At 40.0% G+C, this 25,141-nt stretch overlaps 1 protein-coding gene across 1 annotated transcript; it reads left to right on the top strand.

Annotated features, from left to right (window-relative positions):
- Positions 1-1,745: 1,745 nt before the first annotated feature.
- On the top strand, positions 1,746-25,141 carry LOC142442236 (putative coiled-coil domain-containing protein 144C). The gene is made up of 6 exons (XM_075543510.1): positions 1,746-1,805; positions 7,712-8,629; positions 13,895-14,830; positions 22,764-23,051; positions 23,618-23,823; positions 24,967-25,141. The coding sequence occupies exons 1-6, from the start codon at positions 1,746-1,748 to the stop codon at positions 25,139-25,141; spliced, it is 2,583 nt and encodes an 860-aa protein (XP_075399625.1).

Below are 25,141 nucleotides of genomic sequence, written 5' to 3'. Positions count from 1 at the left end.
ACAGAAACAGAGGTTGGGTGTCTGGACTTTCTCAGCTTCTACTTTTAGAATCATCATTTTATACTTTAAAAACCCTGGGTGGCACCATCATTTTTATTCCTTCCATGAGAGGTATTGGAACATTTGGGCCTGGTGTTGCTGTCCCATGATGCTATGGCCCTTGAAAGCACTGGAGCACAGCTCTGTTTTGACACACATGTGGTTCAATGAGATGAAATCAGCGCGAAGGCAACAGATTGCTGTTGAAACCCAGACAGTGTCCGTGGTGTAAAATGATCATGGTGTCCTGGAAACAGTCTTTACAGTTTTACTTCTACGTTATCATCATTTTTCTTTCACTTCCCTTTATGATATTCATATTTGATGTTTCAAAAAGAATATTTAAAAGTTATTTTTCTTACTATACTCTTTTCTTGTTTCAGAGTGTATTAGTCAGGGTTTGACTAGAGAAACATATTTATAGACATTCATAGGTACATAAGAAAGAACTTTAGGTAAAAGAGAAATTATATATTGAGAAAATATTACAGCCCAGTCCAGATCAAGCCCATCAGTATGATATTAGCCCATATGTCAGTTTACAATCTATAAAGTCCTCTTCAGTCTCACATAACACAGGCAATGATGCCGAATGCAGGAAGGTTACAGGCCACTAGGTGGAAAGTCTTGTGGATTCAGTGGCAGTGGAAGCATGTCAGTGCTGGCAGGAGTCTCCACTTGGCGACTCTAGCTCCAGGGCTCTAAGGTATCTCTATGTGTATTGTCATCAAGAAGATAAACTGAAGTCGGTATCTGGCCTCTACTGAGCTATTTTTCTCCTTGGCACCTTCAAATGAGGTCATCAAGCTGCTACCTGATTGTCGAGTTAGGCTCCAACCCTATGCAAGTTAACAGGAGATAATATAACTGCCACACAGAGCATGTAGTTATCCTTTATCACTAGTGTTGACTTGGAATTGCCTTGTCTTAAGTGGAAACGCTTCAATTGCTAAAGATTATCGTTTCTTTGATTAATCCATGATGATTGTCCAAAGGTTACAAAATGAACATTGAAGATGGTGTATTGCCATGAAGCCATCATATTGCAATGAAAATAGCATTCAAATGTAAAGTACTTACTTCAAAAAGGCTTTAAGAAATGGCATCTCTAGAACATACAAAATATACTGTTATGCATATTTAATCTTCAAAAGTTTAAGCGTATATTTTTTATTTAAGAATGAATTCTGGCAGAATTAATAAAGAAATTAATTCATTTCATATAATACAAAATAAAAATTTTAAATACATAAACTACAAAAAAATACAATTGCTAATAAGATTATCTCAATGAAGAACTAATGTATTGTTGGTCACTGTTAAGTCTATTCTGGATTGATGGAAACACAGGGGCTCACCAGAAAAGGTATACGCCATGCCACATGCAGTGTGACAGAGAGATCTCTGTTTTTCAGGGAGAAGGAGACGTGCAACTGCTTCACTGAAACACAATTTGATTTTAGTTAAGCCGGTCAAATTTATACTAATATTTACCTTCCAATAAGGGAACATTTTACCTTCCATTTTTTCAGTTTGGAATTCTCCCCATGTGAGTAAAACACTTTCCAAGAAACTGAACGCTGATGATCAGGGTCCATCTAAGTCAACATCACCAACCACAAGTCAGCCAACATTGACAAAATATAGGACAATGTCCTTAGCAGAAAAGGAAAAGGACAATTTTGGAATTATATGTATAACAGAAGATGAACTTGTCCATAACATCGGTAAAGCAGAGTGCCCAGAACACCGAAAGAGCAGAAAAGGTAAGTAAATGCGGAGAATTCAATCCTAGACCCTCTCTTGGTTTCAGTCTACACTTCTGACTTTCCAAATCATTTAGTGCATATTTTTTTTCATGTTTACTCTCTCGATGCAACCTACAATGCAACCACACCTTTTATTGAACTCCATTTGCATTCCTCATTGAACCAAAACAGGAAGTAAATCCCAAGGACAATTTGGAGGTGAAGTCCTTGCTTGTAGGCTGGTTATAAAATATAATTGGAGTACCTCCCAAACATTGGCATAATTGTTGACCTTTGGGACTCGAGAAAACGAGGTAGAGCATAAAGATGGAGCCCTCCAACGCACTGTGACTGCTTAGCTCTATAGATGTGAGTTTTAGATGTATACATGTTACTGTTTCCAAAGCAGCATAACCAGCAACTTCTGAAGAGAAATTTGAACTGATTTGCTATCACTTTATCTAATTAAGAATGCTGTTCCAATATTAATGAGAATCACTGAAACTTTTCTCTAAGAGTTCTTTATTCTCAGGTGTGTCCATGTACCTGCGTACCTTTGAATACCCATGTAACTATTTCTAATGAATAAAGGAACCGTGGGAGCACAGTGGTGACAAGTGCTGGACTGCTAATTAGCGGGTCAGCCATTGGAACCCATCAGTGGCTGCCCAGAACAAAGACGTAGCAGTCTGCAACCAACAGGATTACTTTATTGGAAACCCTACTCTGACCTACCTGTAGGGTCATTATGAATTGCAATCACTTCCATAACACATAACAATAACAATAAAGAATATATTTGAATATAAATATTAATTTTAAGGAGTGCTGAGACCATTCATAGTGAAATAGGGATAATCAGTTTTAATTCTACTACTATATCCATTTTCTTGATTTAGTACATCATTACACTTTAGATAGATTTGATGGCCTTAATTTAACCAGTACCACAAGGTGGCGGAAAGAGCCCTGGCTGTGCTGTTTTGTAAGCTATCTGCAGCCAGCTGCAAGTTTGTCGGTTCAAAGCCACAAGTGCTCCAAGCGAGAATGATGTCCTGACTGATTTACACCCTTGGAGATTCTCTTGCAATGAGTCAGAATTGACTTGATAGCAGTGGGTATTTGGTGGTTTGATGATGTCTATATTCATAAAGTATTCAATATCATTTATACCTTACAGCTACAGCATCTTTTTTGTCCTCGGAAATTAGGTTAATGTTTCATCTATAAATATAGCCATCATTATGTACCTATGTGTGCTTGTTAGAAGTCAGAAGCAGACTTATAATCAAAATGGCACCGCTGAAACAGACCCACTACTGCTTTCACCCATGCTATTGAAATCTGCAAGTGTAGCTTCATACCTTTGGCTATGACGAGACCCATGGTAATTTACCAGCACTCTCGCATATGCACATGGATTCCTTTGATGAAAGTTTATGTATCATGAGCATTAATCATTCTGTATCCCACAGCGCCCTTCCACCTCAGACTGGTGTTACCTATACTTTACACGAATGCCTTCTGCCCTGTCTGCACTTATCCTTATGCTCGCCACAGTCAGTGTCCCACATAACGTAACATGATTTCTATTAAATGTCATTCTCCCCATGGACTACGCTTCCAAAGATAATTCATGTCCAAGGAGTAAGCTGACAGGACCTTTCCTAATCTGCCCTCTCCCTAACTCTCCATATTGAGTTCATTTCCCTGGTGTTGATTTCTCAGACATGACTGAATTGCTGATCATACTCTCGTCAACTATCTCTCATATGTATAAATATACATGTATGTACATGTACATGTATATATGGATGTGATATAACACAGAGATGATTTATGGTTCTAATTAATACTTCCTTCACCATATGGATTCTTCCTCACATGCTCTCACCCTTCCCTGTCTTTCACCCCTTTCATATGGCAAACTTCACTGTCTCCGCAAAGCCATTCCCCAAAAATCCACTCCTGGTTCTCATTATCTCCACCGATACTTCCCTAATTCCTCCTGAAACCCTGGCACCCTAGACACAGCAGAAACTCAGATACTTACTGAGTAAAAGAAATACAAATTCTTTAAATAAAAGTTTTTGATTTCAATATTTGTTTTATTATTGAATGCAAAAGTTGTGGTAAAGGTTGAAATCATTAGCATTCTCTCATTTTCCTTGAGAGAACAAACACATGCAGCAAATGTTTAATGATACAATGAATGGGTGACTTCCTTTCCTTCATTTTTTAAAAACATTTTATTAGGGGCTCATACTACTCTTAGCACTGTCCATAAAACATCAATTGTGAAAAGCACATTTGTACATTCATTGCCCTCATCATTATCAAAATATTTGCTCTCCACCTAAGTCGCTGGCATCAGCTCATTTTCCCCACCCTCCTGCTCACCTCTCCCTCATGAAGCCTTGATAATTTATAAATTATTATTTTGTCATATCTTGCACTGTCCAACATATCTCTTCACCTACTTTTCTGTTGTCCAGTCCCCAGGGAGGAGGTTATATGTAGACACTTGTCATCGGTTCCACCTTTCAAACCACTCTCCCTCCACACTACCAGTATCAGGACTCACACCAGTGATCCCAAAGGGATCCTCCGCCATGGACTCCCAGTGTTTCCAGTTCCTATCTGTACCACTGTACTTCTTCAGGTCTAGCCAGATTTGTAAGGTAGAATTCAGATCATGATAGTGTGGGGCAAGGAGCATTTAATAACTAGAAGAAAGTTGTATGTTTCATCTTTGCTACACCGCACCCTGACTGACTCATCTCCTCCCCGAGACCCTTCTGTAAGGGGATGTCCAGTGCCTATAAAGGGTCTTTGGGTGTCCACTCCACCTCTCCACCTCATTCACAATGATATGATTTTTTTGTTCTGATGATGCCTGATACCTGATCCCTTCGACACCTCCTGATTGCACAGGCTGGTGTCCTTCTTCCATGTGGGCATTCTTGCATCTGAGCTAGATGACCACTTGTTTACCTTCAAGCCTTTAAGACCCCAGATGCTATATCTTTTGATAGCCGGGCACCATCAGCTTTCTTCACCACATTTACTTATTTACCCATTTTGTCTTCAGCGACTGTGTTGGGAAGGTGAGCATCATAGAATGCCAGTTTAATAGAACAAAGTATTATTGCACTGAGGGAGTACTTGAGTGGAGGCCCAATGTCCATCTGCTACCTTAATACTAAACCTATAATTTTATACACATCTATTTCCCCATCCTCATATATAAACATAGTTACATATGTACATGCCTTTATTTAGGCCTCTGTACATGCCTTCTGCCTCCTAGCTCTTGCCTCTATTTCCTTTGACATTCCTCTTCTCCCACTATCATGCCCAGTCTTCATTTGGGTTTCAGTAATTCCTCTTGGTTACATTACCCTTGATCACGCCTTACCAGACCTCCTACACCCTCCTCACCACCAATTTGCATCACTTATTGTTCCCTTGTCCCTGGGTTTGTTAACACCCCTTCCTTTCCCCCCACCTCGCCTTCTCCCATGTTCCCCAGAACTGTCGGTCCCCTTCTTTTCTCCTCCAGATTGTTCATCCAGTCTATCTTATTTAGACAGACCTGCGGAGATAATAACATGCACAAAAACAAGACAGAACAAAGCCGAGCAATAATATAAAACAAAACAACAACAAACCAAGGACACAGAAACAAAAAAACACAAGAAAGAAAAGTTGTAGTTATTTCAAGGATTTTTTTGTTGGCCTTTAGGCGTGTTTTCCAGTCCAGTCTGTTGGGGCACCAAGCCCTAGCCCAAAGTCCACCTTCGGCATTCCCTGGAGACCTCACCATTCAATTCCCTTGCTGTTCTGTGGTACCCCCAGAGTGTTTTGCCTCAGCGTGGCAGGAACAGATCGAGTGCAATTCCCACACTATTTCTCCAGTGTTGTCCCCGGTAGGGCTATGGGTCAGTGAGGGACGTTGTTTCTAATAGTGGGGCTGGCCATGTGGTCCTCTCTGTGGACTGGCTACTCTGAGTGGGAACATCGTCCTCAAGGCCTGGTGAGCCAGGATGTGCTCCACTGAAATACAAAATCTTTGTACAAAGATGATGTGAACCATTGTCTTCTTCAATCTGGGCCCATAAGGGTCAGACCTGTAAATAAATAATTATAATTCAGGCAGGTAAAAACACAGAAGAAAAATGTCTTAAGCATTCATATAGCACCAAGAAAGGGACACCCACTTTACCTGGACAAAGAGAGCCATGATTCAGGAATAAAAATACCGAGTGTTATATGCTACTTGAGTTGTAAAAATATTAAATCAATTTAAAACAAGAATGTACACAATGTGACTTTGAACATTCCTAATGTATTTTTGAATTTTGTTTTTGATTGATGTTGAGTAGATGAACTTGTGAATGAATTTTGATACATCTGTATCTTTTAAACTTCATGATAGCTAGTGTTTCCTAAGTAGATTATCTACTTTTTAGGACAATGAAGTTTATTTCTACAACAAATGAATACTTAGTTTATAGCTTAAACTTAATATTCCGTATATTTTCATGTGATAAAATGTTGTCTTCTAGCAATTATGAGAAAGCTCAAAGTTTTACCTAAGTGTTCTAAGTATATATTATAACTAAGTGAGTCTATTTGTCAGCAGCAAACATCTTTAAAATGAGTTCAAAGAAGAAGTACATACCTGGAGAATGTAAAGATAACAAATCAAAGGTCTGTAAAATTTTATGTTTTGAATTTAATATTTCTATAGCTTATTGCATAGCATGGCCTCAGTGAAATTGCCGTCTGGAACTGTCTTTTGGAGACTTCATTATTGCTTTGAGGAACCATCAATGGGCTCAAATCCAGAGTCACCCTATGCACAGCAGAAAGAAAAACTAGCTCGTACCATTTGATGTGTACATCATTTTGACTAGTTTTGCAGCTGAAACTCTTAGGAGAATATAGTAACTTGTAACATTACTGTAAACTTATCCTTAGAATGAGGGAAATAAGTTTTTCTGATTGCTTGCTTCTTTTAATAACTTCACCTGATATGATAATGAAGGTAACTTTAAATATTGAATCACATCAACAGGAAGTTGATAAACACTGAGTTGAATTTGTGTAGGAATACCTAATTACTCTCAATGGTTAAGAGTTTACCATTTCCTATTGCCTACCACTAATCCAAGGTTAGCAGCCCTAGTGGCATGGGACGTTGGGTGTTCAGCTGCTAACACCAAAGTCAGCAGTTAAAAACCATCAAGCTGTTCCATGGGAGAAAGACGAGAATTTCTGCTCCCATAAAGATTTACGTTCTCAGAAAGCCACAGAAGCAGTTCTACTCTAAGTTGTCAGAATCAACCCAATGGCACTGAATAAGATGCCAAGGTTAAAGATGGCATCAGCTGCCCGTAGTCACCATGTAATTCACTTAAAACTCTATATCCAGGAAGACAATGGGTTATAAAATCAACCCAAATGCCAAGTTAGAGAATCAAATCTTCCAGAATGGGCCATTTCATGTTAAGAGCACAAACAATGGTTTTCCACCTTATTCAACTCAATACTTTCCTTCCTTATAGTTCATTTTAGAACAGTTAATCAGAAAATATCAATTTTCAAATTTCATGTCCACTCTTCCTGGTGGAATTTAAAATACATTTCAAGTGGATTCCTGCAGGTAGTCTATGCAGGATTACTAAAAAATCATTGTGCATCATTTCAATCAAAATTTAAGCATTTTCTTTCTGAGTTGCATGTATTGACTGTGACTCCTAAATAGTTTTCAGTTTACCTACTCTCCAGCTGCTAATGATCCCTTATCCACATTTGACTATAGAAGGATAGAGGTATTATAAAAAACATGCAGCCCAACAGGATATACAGCTGAAGAGAAACCAAATCAATTTACCCTTCCTCTGTCACTTTTTCATCAGACACAAGTGCCTCTGGAGCCAGAAAAGAAGAGGGGTGATAGAGAAGTGATTCCTCATGTGCAACCACGGTCTTCTCTGCAGACCCACCAAGGCAAAGGAAAGTTGAAAAATGGCATGAAAACCATCAAAAATGTGGTCAAGCAGACGTTTAGTGATATGTACTCAAAGTACAAAAGTATGGCTCATATCAAGGGAGAACCAGTACCTGGCAACTCGAAAGAAAGATCAACCATAAAGGAAAATCAGACAAGTTCTACATCTAGCAGGAAGGAAAGGGATGACTTTGAAGTGGCTACCTCAGTAATATTCCAACAAGAACCGAGCCTCGAAAATGTCTTATCCGGCCCTTCCTCTTCTGGGTCTGACAAATCTACTTCCCAATCGTGCTCTAAGCTTTCTTTAGACAATGAAGAGTTTGGTTTTGAAGCTGATCACAAAACAGCACGTAACAAAGTCCAAGCAAGCCTTTTATTTAGTTGCGAAAACCTAAGGAACCCAGACGAAATTTCCGTTGACATGAAAGGAGGACAAGAGTTGCACATGGGAAGGGAGAAATACATTTGTAAATATACTAGCAAAAGAGAATTAGACATCAAACATGAGCATAAGCCCAGTGATCCAGAACATCATCTCGGCCCAAATGACATGAAACCTGTGGTTCCGGTCTCAAATGATAACCATGTACGAGCACAGGACTCATTCCAGAACCAGTTGTGTAGACATCGCAGTGAAAATAAGTATAAACATGGTGGACCTCAATTAGAAAATGTGAGTGCTACTATACCAAAGAGCTGTGAAACATTAGAGATAAATCCAAATGAAAATCTACAGGAGCATATGCAGAAGTTTCTTCATGAAATCAGCCCATTACAAGTACTCCCGGCCTCTGGAAAAGAGAAAGTTCAACTTCAAAATGAGGTAGAAATTTACTTTTTTTTAACCTATAGTCTAAACTATTCTGATTTTTCCACTCATAAAAAATTGTGTAAAATGTGATGTTGTCTAAATATGTAATTGTGATAAATTAGTTCTGCCACCTAAATGAGAGTGAAGCATTCTCATAATTTGTGTTTTTTAATCACCGAAAGTCTGCCGATCAAGTATCCTAAGTTTTCTGTGAATTGGCTGACTAATTTTGCCATATGCTTTGTGAAGAAGAATGTGACATCTGGATCGGATGAAAGCTAATTAACATGTGACATGCAAATGACATAACCTTGCTTGCTCTAAGTGAGAAGCATTTGAAACACTTGCTGATGAAGATCAAGGATTATAGCCTTTAGTATGGGTTACAACTCAATAAAAGGAAGACCAAATCCTCACAGCATGGCCTAAAGGAAACATCATGGTACATGGAGAAAATCTTGAAGCTGTCAAAGGTTTTTGATTTCCGTGATTCCACAATCAATGTTCATGGAAGCATCAGTAAAGATGCCAAAAGACGTGTTGCATTAGGTGAACCGAGTACACAAGAACCCTCTAGAGTGTTGATAAGCAAGGATGTTACCTTGAGCACTAAGGAGAACCTGGCTCAAGCCATGGCATTTTCAGTTGCCTCCTATGCATGTGAAAGTTGGCCATTGAGTATGGAAAACCAAAGGAGAATTGAAACCTTTGAACTGTGTTGCTAAAGAAGATCGAAAGCACCATGGACCGCTAAGAGGAAAAAGCAACCTGTTTTGGAAGAAGTAAGGCCACAGGATTCTTTGAGGCATGGAAGGCAAGGCTTTGTATGGCATGGTTTGGACATGGTGTCCGGAGAGACCGGTCCCTAGAGAAGGATCTCGTGCTTGGCAAAGTGGAGGGGCAGTGAAAAGGAGGACGGTCTTCAGAGCATTGGATGGACACTGGTCGAAACAATGGGCTCGGGCATAGGAACAATTGTGAGGATGGTGGAGGACAGGACAGTGTTTTGTTCTGTTGTATACAGGGGCACATAGATTGCAATGGACCCCGAGGGATTTGACCACAAGAACACATGACCTGCTAAACGAGGATAAACTAAGTAAATGGCAAAAACGTGTGTTTTTGTTGGGTGCTGTTGAGTCAATTCTGAGCCAAAGCGAACCTATGTACTACCTTAGGAAACAGTGCACAGTCTTGTGACAACCTCACAATTGTGCATCTGTCTGAGCCCATCATTGCAGCCACTATGCTAATCCAGCTTATCGGGGATCATCCTCTTGTTTGCTCCCCTCTACTTGACCACGCATTACGCCCGAATCATTCCAGTGACAGGTCTCTCCTGATGTCCTATGCAAAATATATGAGACGAAGCCTCCCATCATTGCTTCCAAAGAGCATTCTGGCTGTCCATCCAAGACACCGATGTTGGTTCTTTGGGCAGTTCACGGGACTTTCAATATTCTTCACTGATGCCACCATTCCAACGCTTCAGTTCTTTGTTGGTTTTCCCTGTTCAGTATCTGTCTCACATGCATATGAGTCTACTGAAAATAGCATGGCTCGAATCAGTCAAATCCTAGTACTTACGATAGCATTCTTGCTTTGCCTACCTTAACCAAATCTTATGCAGCAGGTTTACCCAATGCAATGTGCTATTTTGAGCCCTTGACTATTTCTCTCGTATTGATTGTGGATTATAGCTTGATGAATCGTTGACAATGTCAGTCTTTTCTCTCTTTACCGTGATGTCACCTATTCTTCTGGTTGTGAGGATTTTGGTTTTGAGTTCTAATCCATATTGAAGGCTACAATCTTTGTTCTTCATTGGCAAGTGCTTCAAGTCTTCCTCACTTTCAGCAAACAAGACTGTGTCTTGTGGATACACAGATTGTTAATAAGCTTTCCTCCAATCCTGAAGTCATGTCTCTTTACATATAATGCAGGTGATCCAATTAATTTCTCAGCATCTAGATTGAATAAAGGAACATTTTCTCCCAATTCTTGTATAAATGGTAATTGCTTTTTAGACAATAAAATGAGACGGAGCAATAAATGAAACAAAGGATATACAAACGTTTGCCTCATCTTGAGAGGTATAAAAATGATTCCCAGCTAAACTCATCTATTACCTACTGTGTGTACCATTTTACCTGCTTTACCCATACCCTTGGGATCTATAATTCCAAAATTACCACTTTGGTGTGTTTTACAGAATATATGTTCTTCAGTATTTTCAAAATCACCATTCTCAAATGCTTTTTCCCTGAGGCATGATTTTGTGGAGTTAATTATGGTAAAATGTTCAAGTGTATTATTTTATCATGTGCATAACATCAACCATCCGTATAAAGTTCAAAACAATTCCAAAGTAAAAGTTGTGCCTTGATTTTTTAAAAGACCTTTTATTGTGACTTAGGTGGGAAGTTTACATCCTAAATCATCTATTCTGTATTCAACAATTGAAGCCATTTATCAAGCCCTCAGTACCTTGCCCAACCCTCCTGGGCCTTTGATTTCTTTTCTCTTTCTCTTGGAATACAGTCTTCGTCTTGACCTTAGTTAACACTTGTCCACCCTCCGACCTCTTGCTTTACCTTCCCTCCTTTGCCCCACTCCTTCTCTGGCTATCAAAATCTGCTTCTTTTGTCATGGAAACCTTTGTCTTGACTTTTCCTTTATAGCAGTGGTGACATACATTATTTGCCCTTTAGCGGTTGACTAATTTCACTCAGCATAATGTTCTCTTGGTCCAACCATCCCACGAGGTGCTTCTAGTTTTACCATTGTTCTCTAGCAGTGCACAGAAGTGTGTTATGTATAAGTTGCAAAGTTCATTTATGCATTCTTCCACTGATGGGCATTTGGTGTGTCTCCAACTTCTTATTGTGTGCACAAGGCTGTGATAAACATGGTGGTGCATATGTCTTTTTCTGCTATGGCTCTTACTTCTTTAGGGTTTAAACTCAGCAGAGGGACAGCTGACTTTCATGGAATTTCTCTTTTGTGTGTGTGTGTGTGTGTGTGAGGTAGTGTCGTGTCCCCTTTCTACCGTGATTGTATGTTTTTAGAGACCCACCAGCAATGTAGGAGGTTTCTGATTTCTCTGCACTCTCTCCTACATTTGCTACTCTGTGTTCTTTTCCACTTTACTGTGAAAGGTCCATTGACTTTTAAAGATAGAGGAAAAAACAAACACACACAAATAGAGCCATTCTCCATTAAAATAAAAAAAATGTAAATGAAGTTCCTCATAAGGTTTTAAATGATGCTGCCACAGTCACACATTTCATTCACCGATGTCATTAATTTGATAAATTTATCTGGCAATTGATCTGATTCATTGATTGACTTGAGAGATATACAATTGATCTATCTGGTTTGATGCCATAAACTGCTAGATACTTCCATGTTAGGCACTTATGGAGGAATCATTTCCCCTTTCTGGGTTATATCCCCATATCAGTAGATGGTAAAAGTCTAATAGCTAATTACTTGTATGCACGCCAGCTGCAATGTTTTATGGTTTGTGCATGTGAAGCTGAGGACGCATTACTCATGTTCCAGAATCCTTAACTAAGCAGCCAGCCAACTCACCCTGCTCCTTGTGTTTTGGTCCAATTTGGTCCTTCTATCACTCGGTGAGCACCTCCACTCTTTTGCTATTCCCAGGATCCAAAAGGTAATAAAGAGAGGAAGAATTGTTATTGGCCTTGCCGGTAGAGGGTGGGTGTGGGTCGTGTAGTGCAGAAAATAAAGGCTTCATCTCTGTGACGAAGACTGTAGAGCTGCTCCTCCTCAGTTGAGTGTCTGAATGTGAAACGGAGGGGTTACAGGCCACAGGGGACCATTTTGTAGCATCTTCTTTTTTAAGTATCTGTGTGTCTGCCAGTCATACATGGGTTGGCAATGTTAGTTAAGAGTACAAAAATCAAGAAGATCTTTGTGAAGGTTTCCGAAATTCTACTTTTTCAATTCCAACAGAAAAGCTTAAGAAATGCCATTCACTTTTCATAATCCATTAAGCAAACAAAAATCATCTTATTATTTAAAATAATCACAATTAAGCTCAGAATCAAATATTAATAAAACATGAAATGGCTCACAAGGAACAGAAGAATTCTGAGTTATTCTTTTTGTTATCTTCAACTCAATGTCTGTATGCATTTGTATGTGTAGATATGAAGATAAGTAAAAAATATTGCTACTGTGGTTCCAGTTGATTTAAAGAGTTTAATTCCAAGGAAACTTGTTTAATCACATCTCTGTTAAAAGATACAGCTACAGACAAGGTCTTTGAGAAATACACTTGTCTTTTTGACCGTGGGGAGACTTCTGAAACATGGTCTTGGCCTAGCAGTGGTTTGGAAGACTTACTGAGGAGAAACAATGCAAGGCAAAAGATGATTTCAGAAGGTTAAGTGAGGTAACTGGCTTTGGGGATTCCCAAGGGAGTCCTCTTAATCTATTTTCTGTCAGGACACAAGATGATCATGAGGCCATTACACTTTTTAAAAAAAATTATTTTGTGATAAGTGAGAATTTACAGATAAGATCATCATTTCTATGTTCAACATCTAAGCAAACCTCCAAATGGCTTGTCCTGTTTCCATTCTTCCATATGCGCCACATCTTCGCTCTCATGTTGGATATTGCCTTTCCCTTTACCCAAGCTAATAACCTCTATGCCCTCTTGCACCCCCTTCTCTATAGATTAGGTGTCACAACATAAACCCACTTCAATTAATTCAGGTGGAGGAAGTCGCAGTAATATTTGGGATAAATCAAGGAGATTGCATAACATGATAAGATTTTTCAAATGTATTCTATCCTAATGTGATTGCATGTGTGTTTCAGAGGAGAATAGACTTAATATTGTTAACCTCGCAGATACATGGAGAGCAAAGTGTAGCTTTATAACGTAGCTCTTGAGTCGATGTTTTTAATGTAGTCAGATGTATTTTTTAACGTAGTCCAGTATATTGTTCGTTTAGTTTATACCATTTGGATGTTTATAATTCAAGAAAGATCTGAGTTTGAAATTCTGCAGAATTATTATTTCATAGTTTCTTTTAATCTCAGGAATTCCTTTTTCTGTTAATTAAATTTTTGAGTTTCGGAATTCATGCTCATGAAAGATGTGATGTTTGAGTCCAGCTTTTGCAGTTGCATATCTACTTATTGTGGTCTATTTATTGGTTGCACATACAGGTTAATGGTAACTTTCAAAGAAAATGATCTGCATCTTATTGAGTGTTGACTTTCCTTTGTGTTCCTTAGAATCCTAGCAAAGAAAAACCGGATTCACGGCCAAATTGTCCCTTTCGTGTCTTAATTGACAATCTACAGCTGGAAATAGATGCACTGAAAAATCAGATTCGAGTAAAAGAAAAGAAATATGCTGAGGACATGGAATTTATGAAAGCGAAAAATGATGACCTTCAACAGAACCTAAATAGGAGTGAAGAATCATTAAGAAGAACAACATTTCAATACAGCGGACAGCTTAAGGAACTCACAGCTGAGAATGCCAGGCTACACTCCAAATTGGAGGACGAAAAGTTAAACCAACAAAGACTAGAAACAGATATTGATTCCTTACAGTCTAGAGTGGCGGCTGCTGTGCAGGATCATGAGAGAAGTCAGAAATCAAAATGCGAATTAGAACTGTCTTTACAGACAGCACGTGATGTGTGTCTACATATACAGAAGAAATTCAAAACGGACCTGTCTAAGCTACAAGAAACCAATGACACTCTTTGCCAAAAGCTTTCTGAAATGGAAACGAAATTCAGTAGCCTAGAAAGCGAGTTTACTAAAAAAAAAGATGCTCTCCAAGAAGAGATAGCTCAATTGCAAAGAGACCTAAATCAATCACAGAGTCAACTGAAGGAAACGGAACACCGGTATCAAAATGCACCCGAGAAAGTGTGTGAATCCAAGAACGCAGAGAAGCTCCTCTATGAACGACTCACTCGTCTCCAGGGTGAAAATGACTCACTTCAACAGAAAGTGCATGAAGCTGAAAATAAAGTGGACACTGAAGAAAAGAAAGTCACGAAGCTCCAAGATCAATTTCATTTACTGGTCAAAACATACCACAATGAAAGCGAAAAAAGGCAAGAGCTTGAGGAGAGAATTAAAGAGTTATCAAATATGTGTGATCTATTACAAGGACGGCTATGTCAGTGTGAAAAGGAGAAAGCGGAAAGAAAAGTAAGTATACAGAGAGATGAATGGTTTTCAGACTTCCTGAAAGAAAATTCAAAATAATATAGGATTATGGTGAAATGTTGAATTGATGAAAATCTGTAGCATGCCAATGTATTTACTACAGCTCTCCAAACTATGCCTATTGTCCAGCAAAGAAACATTAGACCTGAGGCACGCTTTATTTTGAATAAGTGGTATCTCTCAGCTGTAAAATTCCAAGAGGCAAAAGCCTAAATTGCTCACAGGTAGAGACTAATTACAGTGTTTGATTAGATAATCATTCGTATGTTTTACAAGGCCATACAAGGCAGAAGTGTGTATACGTAAAACACTTGAAATGAGGATTCAGTTGAGTAGATTACATTTTTGATATTCAATTCAAGATTTCCCAGATGAACTGGTTTTAAATGCTATACATTTTGCAAGAGTTTTCCTTCAGAAGCTTTTAATAGAGTAATTTTTGTGTTCTTTATGTCAATTTGAATTCATTGTTCAATTCAAAATCATGTATTTTGAAATCTTTCATGTGAAGGAGGTGACAGTTTACAGAGCAGATCATCGGTTTTACATTCAACAACCCAGACAGACTTTGTTTCTGCTCCTCTGATGCAATTCCCTCAATGGTCCATCCCTTATGCCTGTTGCCTCTTTCTCCTCCTTTCCAGCCCTCTGAATTTTGTCCTAGCTTCAGTGTTGCATCTCGGATCTTCAGTGGTTGATGATTCTGTTACAGAGGTGGGTTCAGTGTCTGACCTACGCAGTGACAAAAGGGTCGTAATCTTGGGATTTCATCTGTCCATATCCAGTAAGCCTGATCTCTTTTATGGTTTTGAGTTGTGCTCTACCTGCTTTTCCCATCCTAGCTTGGTCCTTCGAAGGTGATGCTTTTCAAAGCAAATCGCTGGTGCCATCTAGTTCTGTTCTCAGGCTTGGGGGCATGGGTGTTTTTGTGGTCCATCAGTTCGTTGAACTGATCCTTTCCATATGTATTTTGATTTTCATCAGTCTTCTTTCCTCTGGACAGAAAAGACAACTGATTGCCTCTTTTGATGGAGACTCAAGGACTTTTAAGACACCAGTTACTCCTCACCGAAGTCAAACGTACAACATGATCTTGTGGAAACTGTTAGGCCGCTACACTTTGATGCCCCCAAGACCATATTCCTGATCGCCCAGTCCCTGCAGCTTATCCCTCAAAATGACTTCAGAATCAAAAGCATGTCTTCTTTTGCTTCTGCTTCCTCTTCGTCTTCTTCTTCTTTTTAAAATCATTTTATTGGGTGCTCGTACAGCTCTCATCACCATCCATCCATCCATTGTATCAAGCACATTTGTGCATATGTTGCCATCATCATCTTCAAAACATTTCCATTCCACTTAAGACCTCGGTAGCAGCTCATTTTTCCCCCTCACCCTCCCTCTAAAATCTTGTCTTCTTATAACATCTCAAATTTTTGAAAATAGTTGTTATTTCTTAGATCCTACTTAGGGACATGTTTGGCAAACTTTAAAAAAACCATAGTAGATGAAATATTTCGCTATTAGTTACAATTTGATTTGAACCTGGTTACAGATAAAGTCTCTTGTCATTATTTGTAGAAGCTATGCTTTATGAAGTTCCTGCTGATTCAGAGGCAGCCTTGTCCATTTGGGAAACTTGTTTTTGGTAGCCACTCAGTGTGAGCAAATGACTATGAAGACACTAGAGCTCTTGGTTTTAGGATTAAAAAAATATGTTAGCCTGTGGGAATTGTGCCTGTTCTGACCCCACGATGCTGAGATGAAACACTAATGTCATACACCAGAACAGCAAGTGGAGCAGAGCAGTGAATTCCCCAGAGAACACCAAAATTAGACTGTGGGGTCAGGGCATGACACTCGATCAGACTCAACTGGAAAACCCTATTTATTGATTGGTTTTGTGTGTGTGTGTGTGTGTGTGAGATTAGTTTTTTGGTTATTGTTGGAGTTATTTTAATTTCTATTGTTGCTTTGATTTGCTTGGTCTGTGTCTGTGCATATTATTATCTCTGCATGTATATCTAGAAAATATAGGCTGAATAAATAAACCGGAGGAGAAAACATCTGGAAGACAGTGCCAGCGGGAACATGGGAGACAGGGAGGTGGGGGAAGAGAAGTGGGTGCTAACAAACCCAGGGAAAATAGAAAAACAGGTGACCAAAAATCAATGTTGAGGATGGTATAGGGTCCTTGTAGGCCTTGACCGAGGACAATGTAATGGAGAGGAATTACTGAAACCCAAATGAAGGCTGAGCATGATAGTGGGACAAGTGGAAATTTAAAGGAAATAGAGAAAAGAACTAGGAGTCAAAGGGCATTTACAGAGATCTAGATACAGGCATGCACATTTGTAAATATACTTATATATGGTGATGGAGACATAGATCTATGTGCATATATTTATAGGTTTAGTATTAAGGACTCAGATGGACATTGGGCCTCTACTCAAGTACTCCCTCAACACAAGAACACTTTGTTCTAATATCCGGCATTCCATCATGCTCACCTTCCCAACACGATTGCTGAGGACAAATGGAAGCATAAGCAAATGTGGTAGAGAAAGCTGATGGTGCCCAACTATCAAAAGATAGAGCATCTGGGGTTTTGAAGGCTTTAATATAAACAAGTGGTCATCTAGCACAAAAGCAAAAGAGCCCACATGGAAAAATGGCCCCAGCCTGTGTGAACATGAGGTGTTGACAGGATCAGTAATCAGGCATCAAAGACCCAGAACAAAAAATCATGTCAATGTGAATGGAAGGGTGGGGTGCAGAGTGGAGGCCCAAATCCATCTATAGACAATTGGACATCCCGTTACAGAAGGGTTGTGAGGAGAAGACGGGCCAGTCAGGGTTCACTTTAGCATGGATGAAACATACACCTTTCCTCTGGTTCTTTAATGCTTCCACACCCCCACTATCAGGACCCTAATTCTACCTTACAAATCTGGCTAGACCAGAGCATGTACATAGGTACAGATAAAGATCTGGAAACACAGGGAATCCAGGACAGATAAACTCCTCAGGACCTATAATGAGAGTAGCCATACCAGGAGGGACAGGGGAAGATGGGTGGAGAAAGGGGGAACTGATAACTATGACCTACATATAACCCTCTCTCGGGGATGGACAACAGCAAAGGGGGAAAAGGGAGACATTGGAGGGTACAAGAAAAGGAAAATTAATAATTTATAAATTAACAAGGGTTCATGAGGGAGGGTATGGGAGGGAGGGAACAAATGAAGAGCTGATACCAAGGGCTCACGTAGTAAGAAAATGTTCTGAAAATGATGCTGACAACAAATGTACTTGACACAATGGATATAGATATTGATTGTGGCAACAGCTGTATCAGCCCCCAATAAAATGGTTGTTGTTTGTTTGTGTGTGTGTGTGTGTGTGTTAGCAAATTAGGTGAATTTGTGAAAGCAGAATCCATGAGTAATGAGAATGGACTGTAACTGGATAATAAGCCTCAGTTCAAGTCTCAGCAATGATAATTTCACAAGAATTTACCCAATGCGATGATCACTGTAACTGTCTATCACTTTTTGTATTGTGCTTGGTTCCCTCTTCGCAGTAATATTAGCCGTTGGGAATGGCATGGTGGGATGAGGGTTGTAAGAGCCGAGGCCAGGGTGTGAAGTAGAGGCTGAAGTCCACAGAGCCTTTGAAGCCTATTGTAATGATGGTCATACTGAATGGGCTAGGCCCCTGTTGGAAGGATTTCAGCAGAGGATTGACTATGTGAGGTACTCACAAGTGAAAGTTAAATTGCAATGAAAAAAAGAGAAATTGTTGTACAGTCTAGAATTTTCCAAACCAGTACAACTCATATAACCATTTAATTTTGAGCTTTCTGTTGACATTTTATGCTTTGCAAATTTGTCATCCATCCCAAAAGAAAGCCCTCCCTCCCACGTAGGATGTAGCTCATTGCATGCCTTGCTCCCATGGCCTCCCCCCAGTCTACTTCTTGTGAGATTTGCAGTCCAGAAATACATAGTCTTTGGGATTGGCTTCTTCAAAGTCACACAGTGTTTTCAAGGCTCATCATTGTTATCCCTTTTTCATTTCTCGTTAAGTAATAGAACATTTTATGGGCATACCACATTTTGTACATATTTATCATGAATACTACTGCAATGGCCGTGTGTGTATAAGTCTTGTTTGGGCATGTTTTCTTGTCATTGGATTGCATGCTGAACTGTTTGTGCTTACTTTGCCATGTCTGTGTCTTCCTTGAGTGGTGGACTCGTTCCCTGCTGGCCTGCTACTCAAAAGGTCAGTGGTTGGAAATCAGCAGGCCCTCTGCAGGAGAAAAACAAGGTTTTCTACTCCCATACAGCGTTGTAGTTTCAGAAACGCACAGGCGCATTTGTGCCTTGTCCTGTAAGCTCACGATGACTTGGCTTCAACGTGATGGCTTAAGTTTGTCATGTGGTGTTTTTTCTTTGTTTGTTTTGGTGCCTTCTCTCAAACTTTTCAGTTTCTTTTCACGCAGCCTAATCTGCATCCAAACCCAGGTAGCTCAATACCTCCATCTACCGGAAGCTTCCCCTAACTGCTCTTTCATTGACTTTCCCTTTGTCAGCACTTGCCATCCAGTCAGTGCAGGACAAAGGAGCTTCATTATTTCTATGATTGTTTGTACTGTTTTCCCCCTGAGAGATTAGTCACTTAAACGAGATTTTTACTCCCAGAGGAAATAGTAGCTGATGTCTATGGCACCCGTACATGGTATAAACTGAAAATATTATTGTTTAACAAAGTTAGGATGATACTCAGCACTTTTACCACACCAGAGAGTTTCCTTGAAACACCAATATGAATAAGTTTTTAAAATTTTGAATGCAATCTAGTGAAAATTGAAAGCCTTTAAAACGAATAGTGGAAAATTATATAATCATATGCTCATTGTTTGCTTGTTCTTTTGTTTTCCCACACTGTTAAAAATAAAAATCTAAATTGGCCTTTCTTCATCAAGCTGCCAGGACTGGGATTTACAGATGTATAACAGCACTTTACTCATTATAAAATGTTGGGCCCTGGCTTTCTGAAGTACCCTACCAAATAGCCTTCCCTCCTCAATGTGCTGGCTCAACATAAACACTTGCTGAGCAGGAGTGGATTCATGAACCTTATTTCAGCAATGTTGTTGTTGTTGTTGTCATTGTTGGGTGTCTTTGCGTCCCCTCTGGCCCATAGAAACCCTGCTCACAAACAGAGACACTGCCCAATCCTGTGCCAGCCTCACAATACTCACAATATTGAGCCCATTGTGCCGCCACTGTGTCGGTCCATCTCCTTGAGGACCTTTCCATTTTTGCTGCCCCTCTACTTTACCAGAGGGGATGCCCTTCTCCAGGGATTGGTCTCTCCTGACAGCACATCCAGAGTGTGCACCATGATGGCTCAACATCCTTGTCTCTAAGGAGCATGCTAACCATATCTCAGTAATAGACTCCCATACGTTCAGGGCCTAATGCCTTGAGCTCAATTCGGACAGGCATCTACATTATGTACTGCTTCATGCTGGAGGTACTAGTTGTAGTGCCTGATAGTCTGGGATCATCCCCTTTGCGTGGTATAAAGGGAAAATAAGATGAAAAGAAGAGAGATTCTAGTCTTAGTGAGATTGGAGAAAGGTTTATTGAGTACTAGCCTTCACACCCACCCTTTTTTAATGCCCCTATTAATGATATATAAAAGACACACTGTAACTTTCTAGGCACCATTTCTGTTGGAAGACCACCAGATTGAAAGAACAAATTTGACTAAACACAAAGGCCAGTCACAATGATAACGCTAGAAGCAATCCCTCACAACGTGCACTGTGTGCCAGATACTCTTATAACGACGTAACCTATATGCCCTAATGTCATTCTCCCAGCATCCCTAAGAAGTCGATACTATTTTTATCTTCCTTATACAGACATAGGGACTGTATAGATGTTTCAGAATTTGCTCCAGGGCACAGGACTAGTAAATAGTGGAGTTGGGATTTACAGTCAGCCATTCTGGCTCCTGTATTTAGTCTACTTCCAAAACTACGGTATTCTGTGAAAAAAATCTGGTCACGTACAGCGACTTATGAACTTGAATAATCACTGACATAGACATAGACACATAGGTATGTGCAGATTTAAAACGGTAGGTGATGTGGTGCTTAGAATATGGATATATAAATCTTTTATTGGAGGCTCTTACAACATTCCATACATCAGTTGTATCACGCAGGATAGATAAATTCTTAATGTAATTTCCAATCTTTCTCAATCTCACCAGTTCAGTGAGCTTGCCTATTCATCTGATAAAACATAATCTGGAAGCAAGACTAATGTTTTATGACTGGTGCAGGAGTCAGTGGATAAAGTTTTAAGAGGCCAGAGATAAGGTGTCGGCAGGAAAGGCATCAGAAGTTAAAAAACTAGCAAGGAAATCTATGTGAATGGGTGGGGATGTAGTGTAGACCCAAAACCCACCTGCCAGATCATTGGACAATCCTTCTCGGAAGAGCCCCACAGGAAGAAAAATAAATCCAGGGTGCGGAATAGCACCCAGGAAATCCATCGCTATCCTCCAGTCCTCTGATATTTCTTCCCCTTGCTATTATGCGTTTTATTTGTTTTAGCTCATTAAGCATGTGAGACTTGCGTATGTTCCTTTGCATAATTATGATCATTCAATTTACGTACGCCAAGAAAGAGATACCTTCAGAAACAGAGCCCTTCTTCACCATGTTGGGCTTCCTGTGAATCTGCCTAGGACAAAACTCTTAAAGGTTCTCACTTCAGTAAACTCCCTCATGAAGTTGAGATGCCATCTTAAATCTTTCCAAGGTTTTAACCAAGGGTTTTACAGAGTCATCCTTGGCTTTGGGGCATATTTTCCTGACAGCCTGTGGACTGATGGGAGTCAGATGTTGTTCCTTCATTTTAACATGAAGAGAACCTATAAATAACCAAAGGAGATGATATTGGAATTGAGGAAGGCCCCGTTCTTTTCTATTGACCAATGTTTCATTAGCTTCTCCAGAGCCACTAATATTCTACTTTCAGCTGCTAATAAGCAAGTGTCCTTTCTTCCAGATTTTAATATATTGTTTATTTACCTGTCTTTATATCCTGACAGTCAGACCCCTCTTGGGCCACCAGGCCCCTCTCTCTGAGCCCATTGGTTCTCTGTGATGCCCTTCCTATGGGCTTTCAGCTTCTACCTGCCTCCTGGACCTCAAGCCCCTCCCATGTGTTTCTGATTTGTTTGCTTGATTTGGGATAGGCACAGCACCCTCTTCTTCAGGGTCATTAGCAATTACTTCTTTTGTGACACAAGCCACTTGAACATGAAGTGCCTCAGAGGGAACATAGACATGCTCAGGAGCAGCGAAACCAGCCCTTGTCTTCCACATGTGAATGGGTGTGAGTGGCTGGCACGTTTGTGGACAGGTTGCTTTCTCCTTCACTCACCGGTGACCCCTTGGAGGAGGGACAGCTTAGGACACATCATCGAAAACTAGGATCCAGGGCAGAAATTTACAACACAACTAATCACAGGAAACATGTGTTGTGCTCTTTGTGTCTTTTCATTGCCTTCTTGGTTGGTTCAGAGTTCGACTGTGAACCTCCTGGCTGCAGTTGGAAACCACCAGCAGCTCTGTGGGAAAGACTGGGCTTTCCCTTCCCATGAACAGTCACAGTCTCAGAAAACCCACAGGCAGTCACTGCGAGTCTGCATTGATTCAATGGCAGTGATGTTTGAGACTGAGAAAAAGTCATCACCTTCTGAGAATCTGCTGTAGCACAGAGAATGCTTCTTGCAGTGAATTCATTTTAAACTTGTTTATCAGTACCAACTTTGACAATTCTCAGCTAACTTCCTTTATTACCAAATCATATTATTTTATTTCATGCAGATTGACCCGCTTACAGGCAAATGGGATACTGTTTATTCAAAATGGCAATCTTTGGAAATACAAAATCAAGCCCTTCAGCAGGAGTTGTCAGCTATGAAAGACACACAGCGGAAGTGTGAAAAACTGGAGAAGAAAAAAGGGAAGTTGGAACAAAAGGTCGTCCAGCTCCAAAGGGAATTAGACCAAAACCAGAGCAAGCTTGGCCAAGTGGACCAGTTTACATGGAGAGTTGAGGAACAAACAGAGGAAGTAGTCTATGAACTCCAACAAGTCAAAATGAGTTTACAGGTAAACTCGAACTCTTTGATCTGTTCTGTGCTTTCACTCATGGAGTTGAAAGTTATATGTCAGATTATGACATTGCATGTCTTTCCTTTACTTCGGTTCAGTCATTTGTTTGTAGATTATTAGAAAGATGGTGACATTTGCTGCTCTCTGTAATATGTCAGCGCCATCATGATTGTTACTGAGTTGCTCTTAGAGGATAATGATGCTCTTTACAAAATCCCTTGATGATTAAATCTAGTTATCATACAGAAGACTCCTAAGAGGCTAACCAAAAGAAAGTTACGATGTTACAAATGATCCGTACATTGGTTTAGAACTTACTGTATTATATTTTTAAATTAAAATGAATTACAATGCTTTCAAAGATAAAACCACATAAGCAATAGCTTGACAATGATAGTGTGGTTTATAATTCCGATGTGTCAGCTGACATTGATGATTTTTAAATTCAACTTTTAAAAATGTACTTCTGATTTATTTAAAGTTGCTCTCAGGTTCACTGAGAAGAACTAAAGATAAAAATGCCTGATGATTATTTTTAAATGCATCCCTTTGATTGATTGTAGCGTCAAGCACAATCCCAGGGTCATAGAGAATACTTATGGGAGGAACAAACTGCTTCACTGAGAAGGGAGATGGAACAGAGAATGAAGGGGCTGGAGCATGAATTCTCTTCCCAAATCTATTCACAAAGAACAGAAGCAGAGAAATACAAACAACTCTACCTTCAAGAATTAGAAGTGAAGAAAGAGTTCTCAAAACAACTAGACAAGTAAGTCAAAAGAGAACCACCGATACTAAATTGAACTCATTGACAGACTTCTGAAACCTAAGGTTTAGTGAGCCGGTTTTGTGATTTAAGAAGTGCAAAGTGGGCAGTATAATGTGGGAAACAGCATCAGCAAATCTGTTTATCTTTCAAATGACTAAAGAAACATTTGGCAATAGAAAAGAACGGGGCCTTCTTCAGTTCTAATATAGTCTCCTGTCGGACAGCTTACATCTCTTTCCTGTTTGGGCTTTGTTTGGCTTTATTATTATCATTTCCTATATTATGGTCTTCTTGAAAGCCTGATGTACTACTAGTATACAGTGGTTGCTGGAGCTTTCTAATGTATACACACTTTACATTATAGAATTGCATTTCAGCATTCCCTGAAGTAGAAACATTAACAGAGCGAACTATGTTTTAGAAGCTGAGGCCTGGTGGTGCAAGCAGTTGGGCACTGAGCTTCTTAGGAACAGGTTGGCAGTTTGAGTCCACCCAGCCTCTCCACCGGAGAAAGATTCGGCACTCTGCTTACCTAGAGATCACAGCCAAGAGAGCACCCTGGGGCCATTCGACTCGGTCACTGGGAGCCACTCTGAGTCAGCAGGGACTCACCAGCACCAAACCTCAAGCCAAACTGAACCCTAATCTACTCCCTCCCTGGGAGCCCACTGGGAAAAGGTATTCCGGCCCGGGCTGGCCCATATGGCCCAAGGCTCTCTTTGACTCAGGCCACCACATTTTTGTCCTGTGGAGCAGCTGGGGTGCCCACAGTCACTCTGTCAGCCACCAGCTGAGCATTTCAACCACTTTGCCCCCAGGGTTTCTTCCTGACAACAAACGGAAAACCAAACTCACTGCCAAGGTGACTCATGGCGACTCCCTGTGGGTTTCAGAAGGTGGAACTGTTTAAGGGAGTAGAAAGCCCAACAGCACAATTTCTATCCCAAGGGCACATCTCAAACTTGCATTGTGAAATTGTTAATACTTTTATTATCACCAGAGGGCATTTTAGGAAGGAAAAAAAACACCTTTCCGTATAGTTTCTCCATTATAGCAACATTTAACTTAATGAGCTTGACTGAAGGATCATTTAGGGAACAAAGAAGTGGAGTAAGAGCCGTTTGCTTTTTGTAATCTTCACAGAAACACTGAGAGGCTCTCTGAGGTCAGTGCAAATCTAGCCCTGGAAAAGCAGCAGAACCAAACCTTGTTCAACAGCCTTGTGATGCAGCAAGCCCGAGAGGCATCTTTCCTTGGAACTGCTCCAACTAGTTCTATATTTCATAGAAATTTACATGGGAGTTCCTCCCGCAAGTAG

This window comes from Tenrec ecaudatus, chromosome 3 (genome assembly GCF_050624435.1).
Source record: "Tenrec ecaudatus isolate mTenEca1 chromosome 3, mTenEca1.hap1, whole genome shotgun sequence".
Classification (NCBI taxonomy): Eukaryota; Metazoa; Chordata; class Mammalia; order Afrosoricida; family Tenrecidae; genus Tenrec; species Tenrec ecaudatus.
Note: the sequence above shows the minus strand (reverse complement) of the source record. Positions and strands in the feature narration are given on the sequence as shown.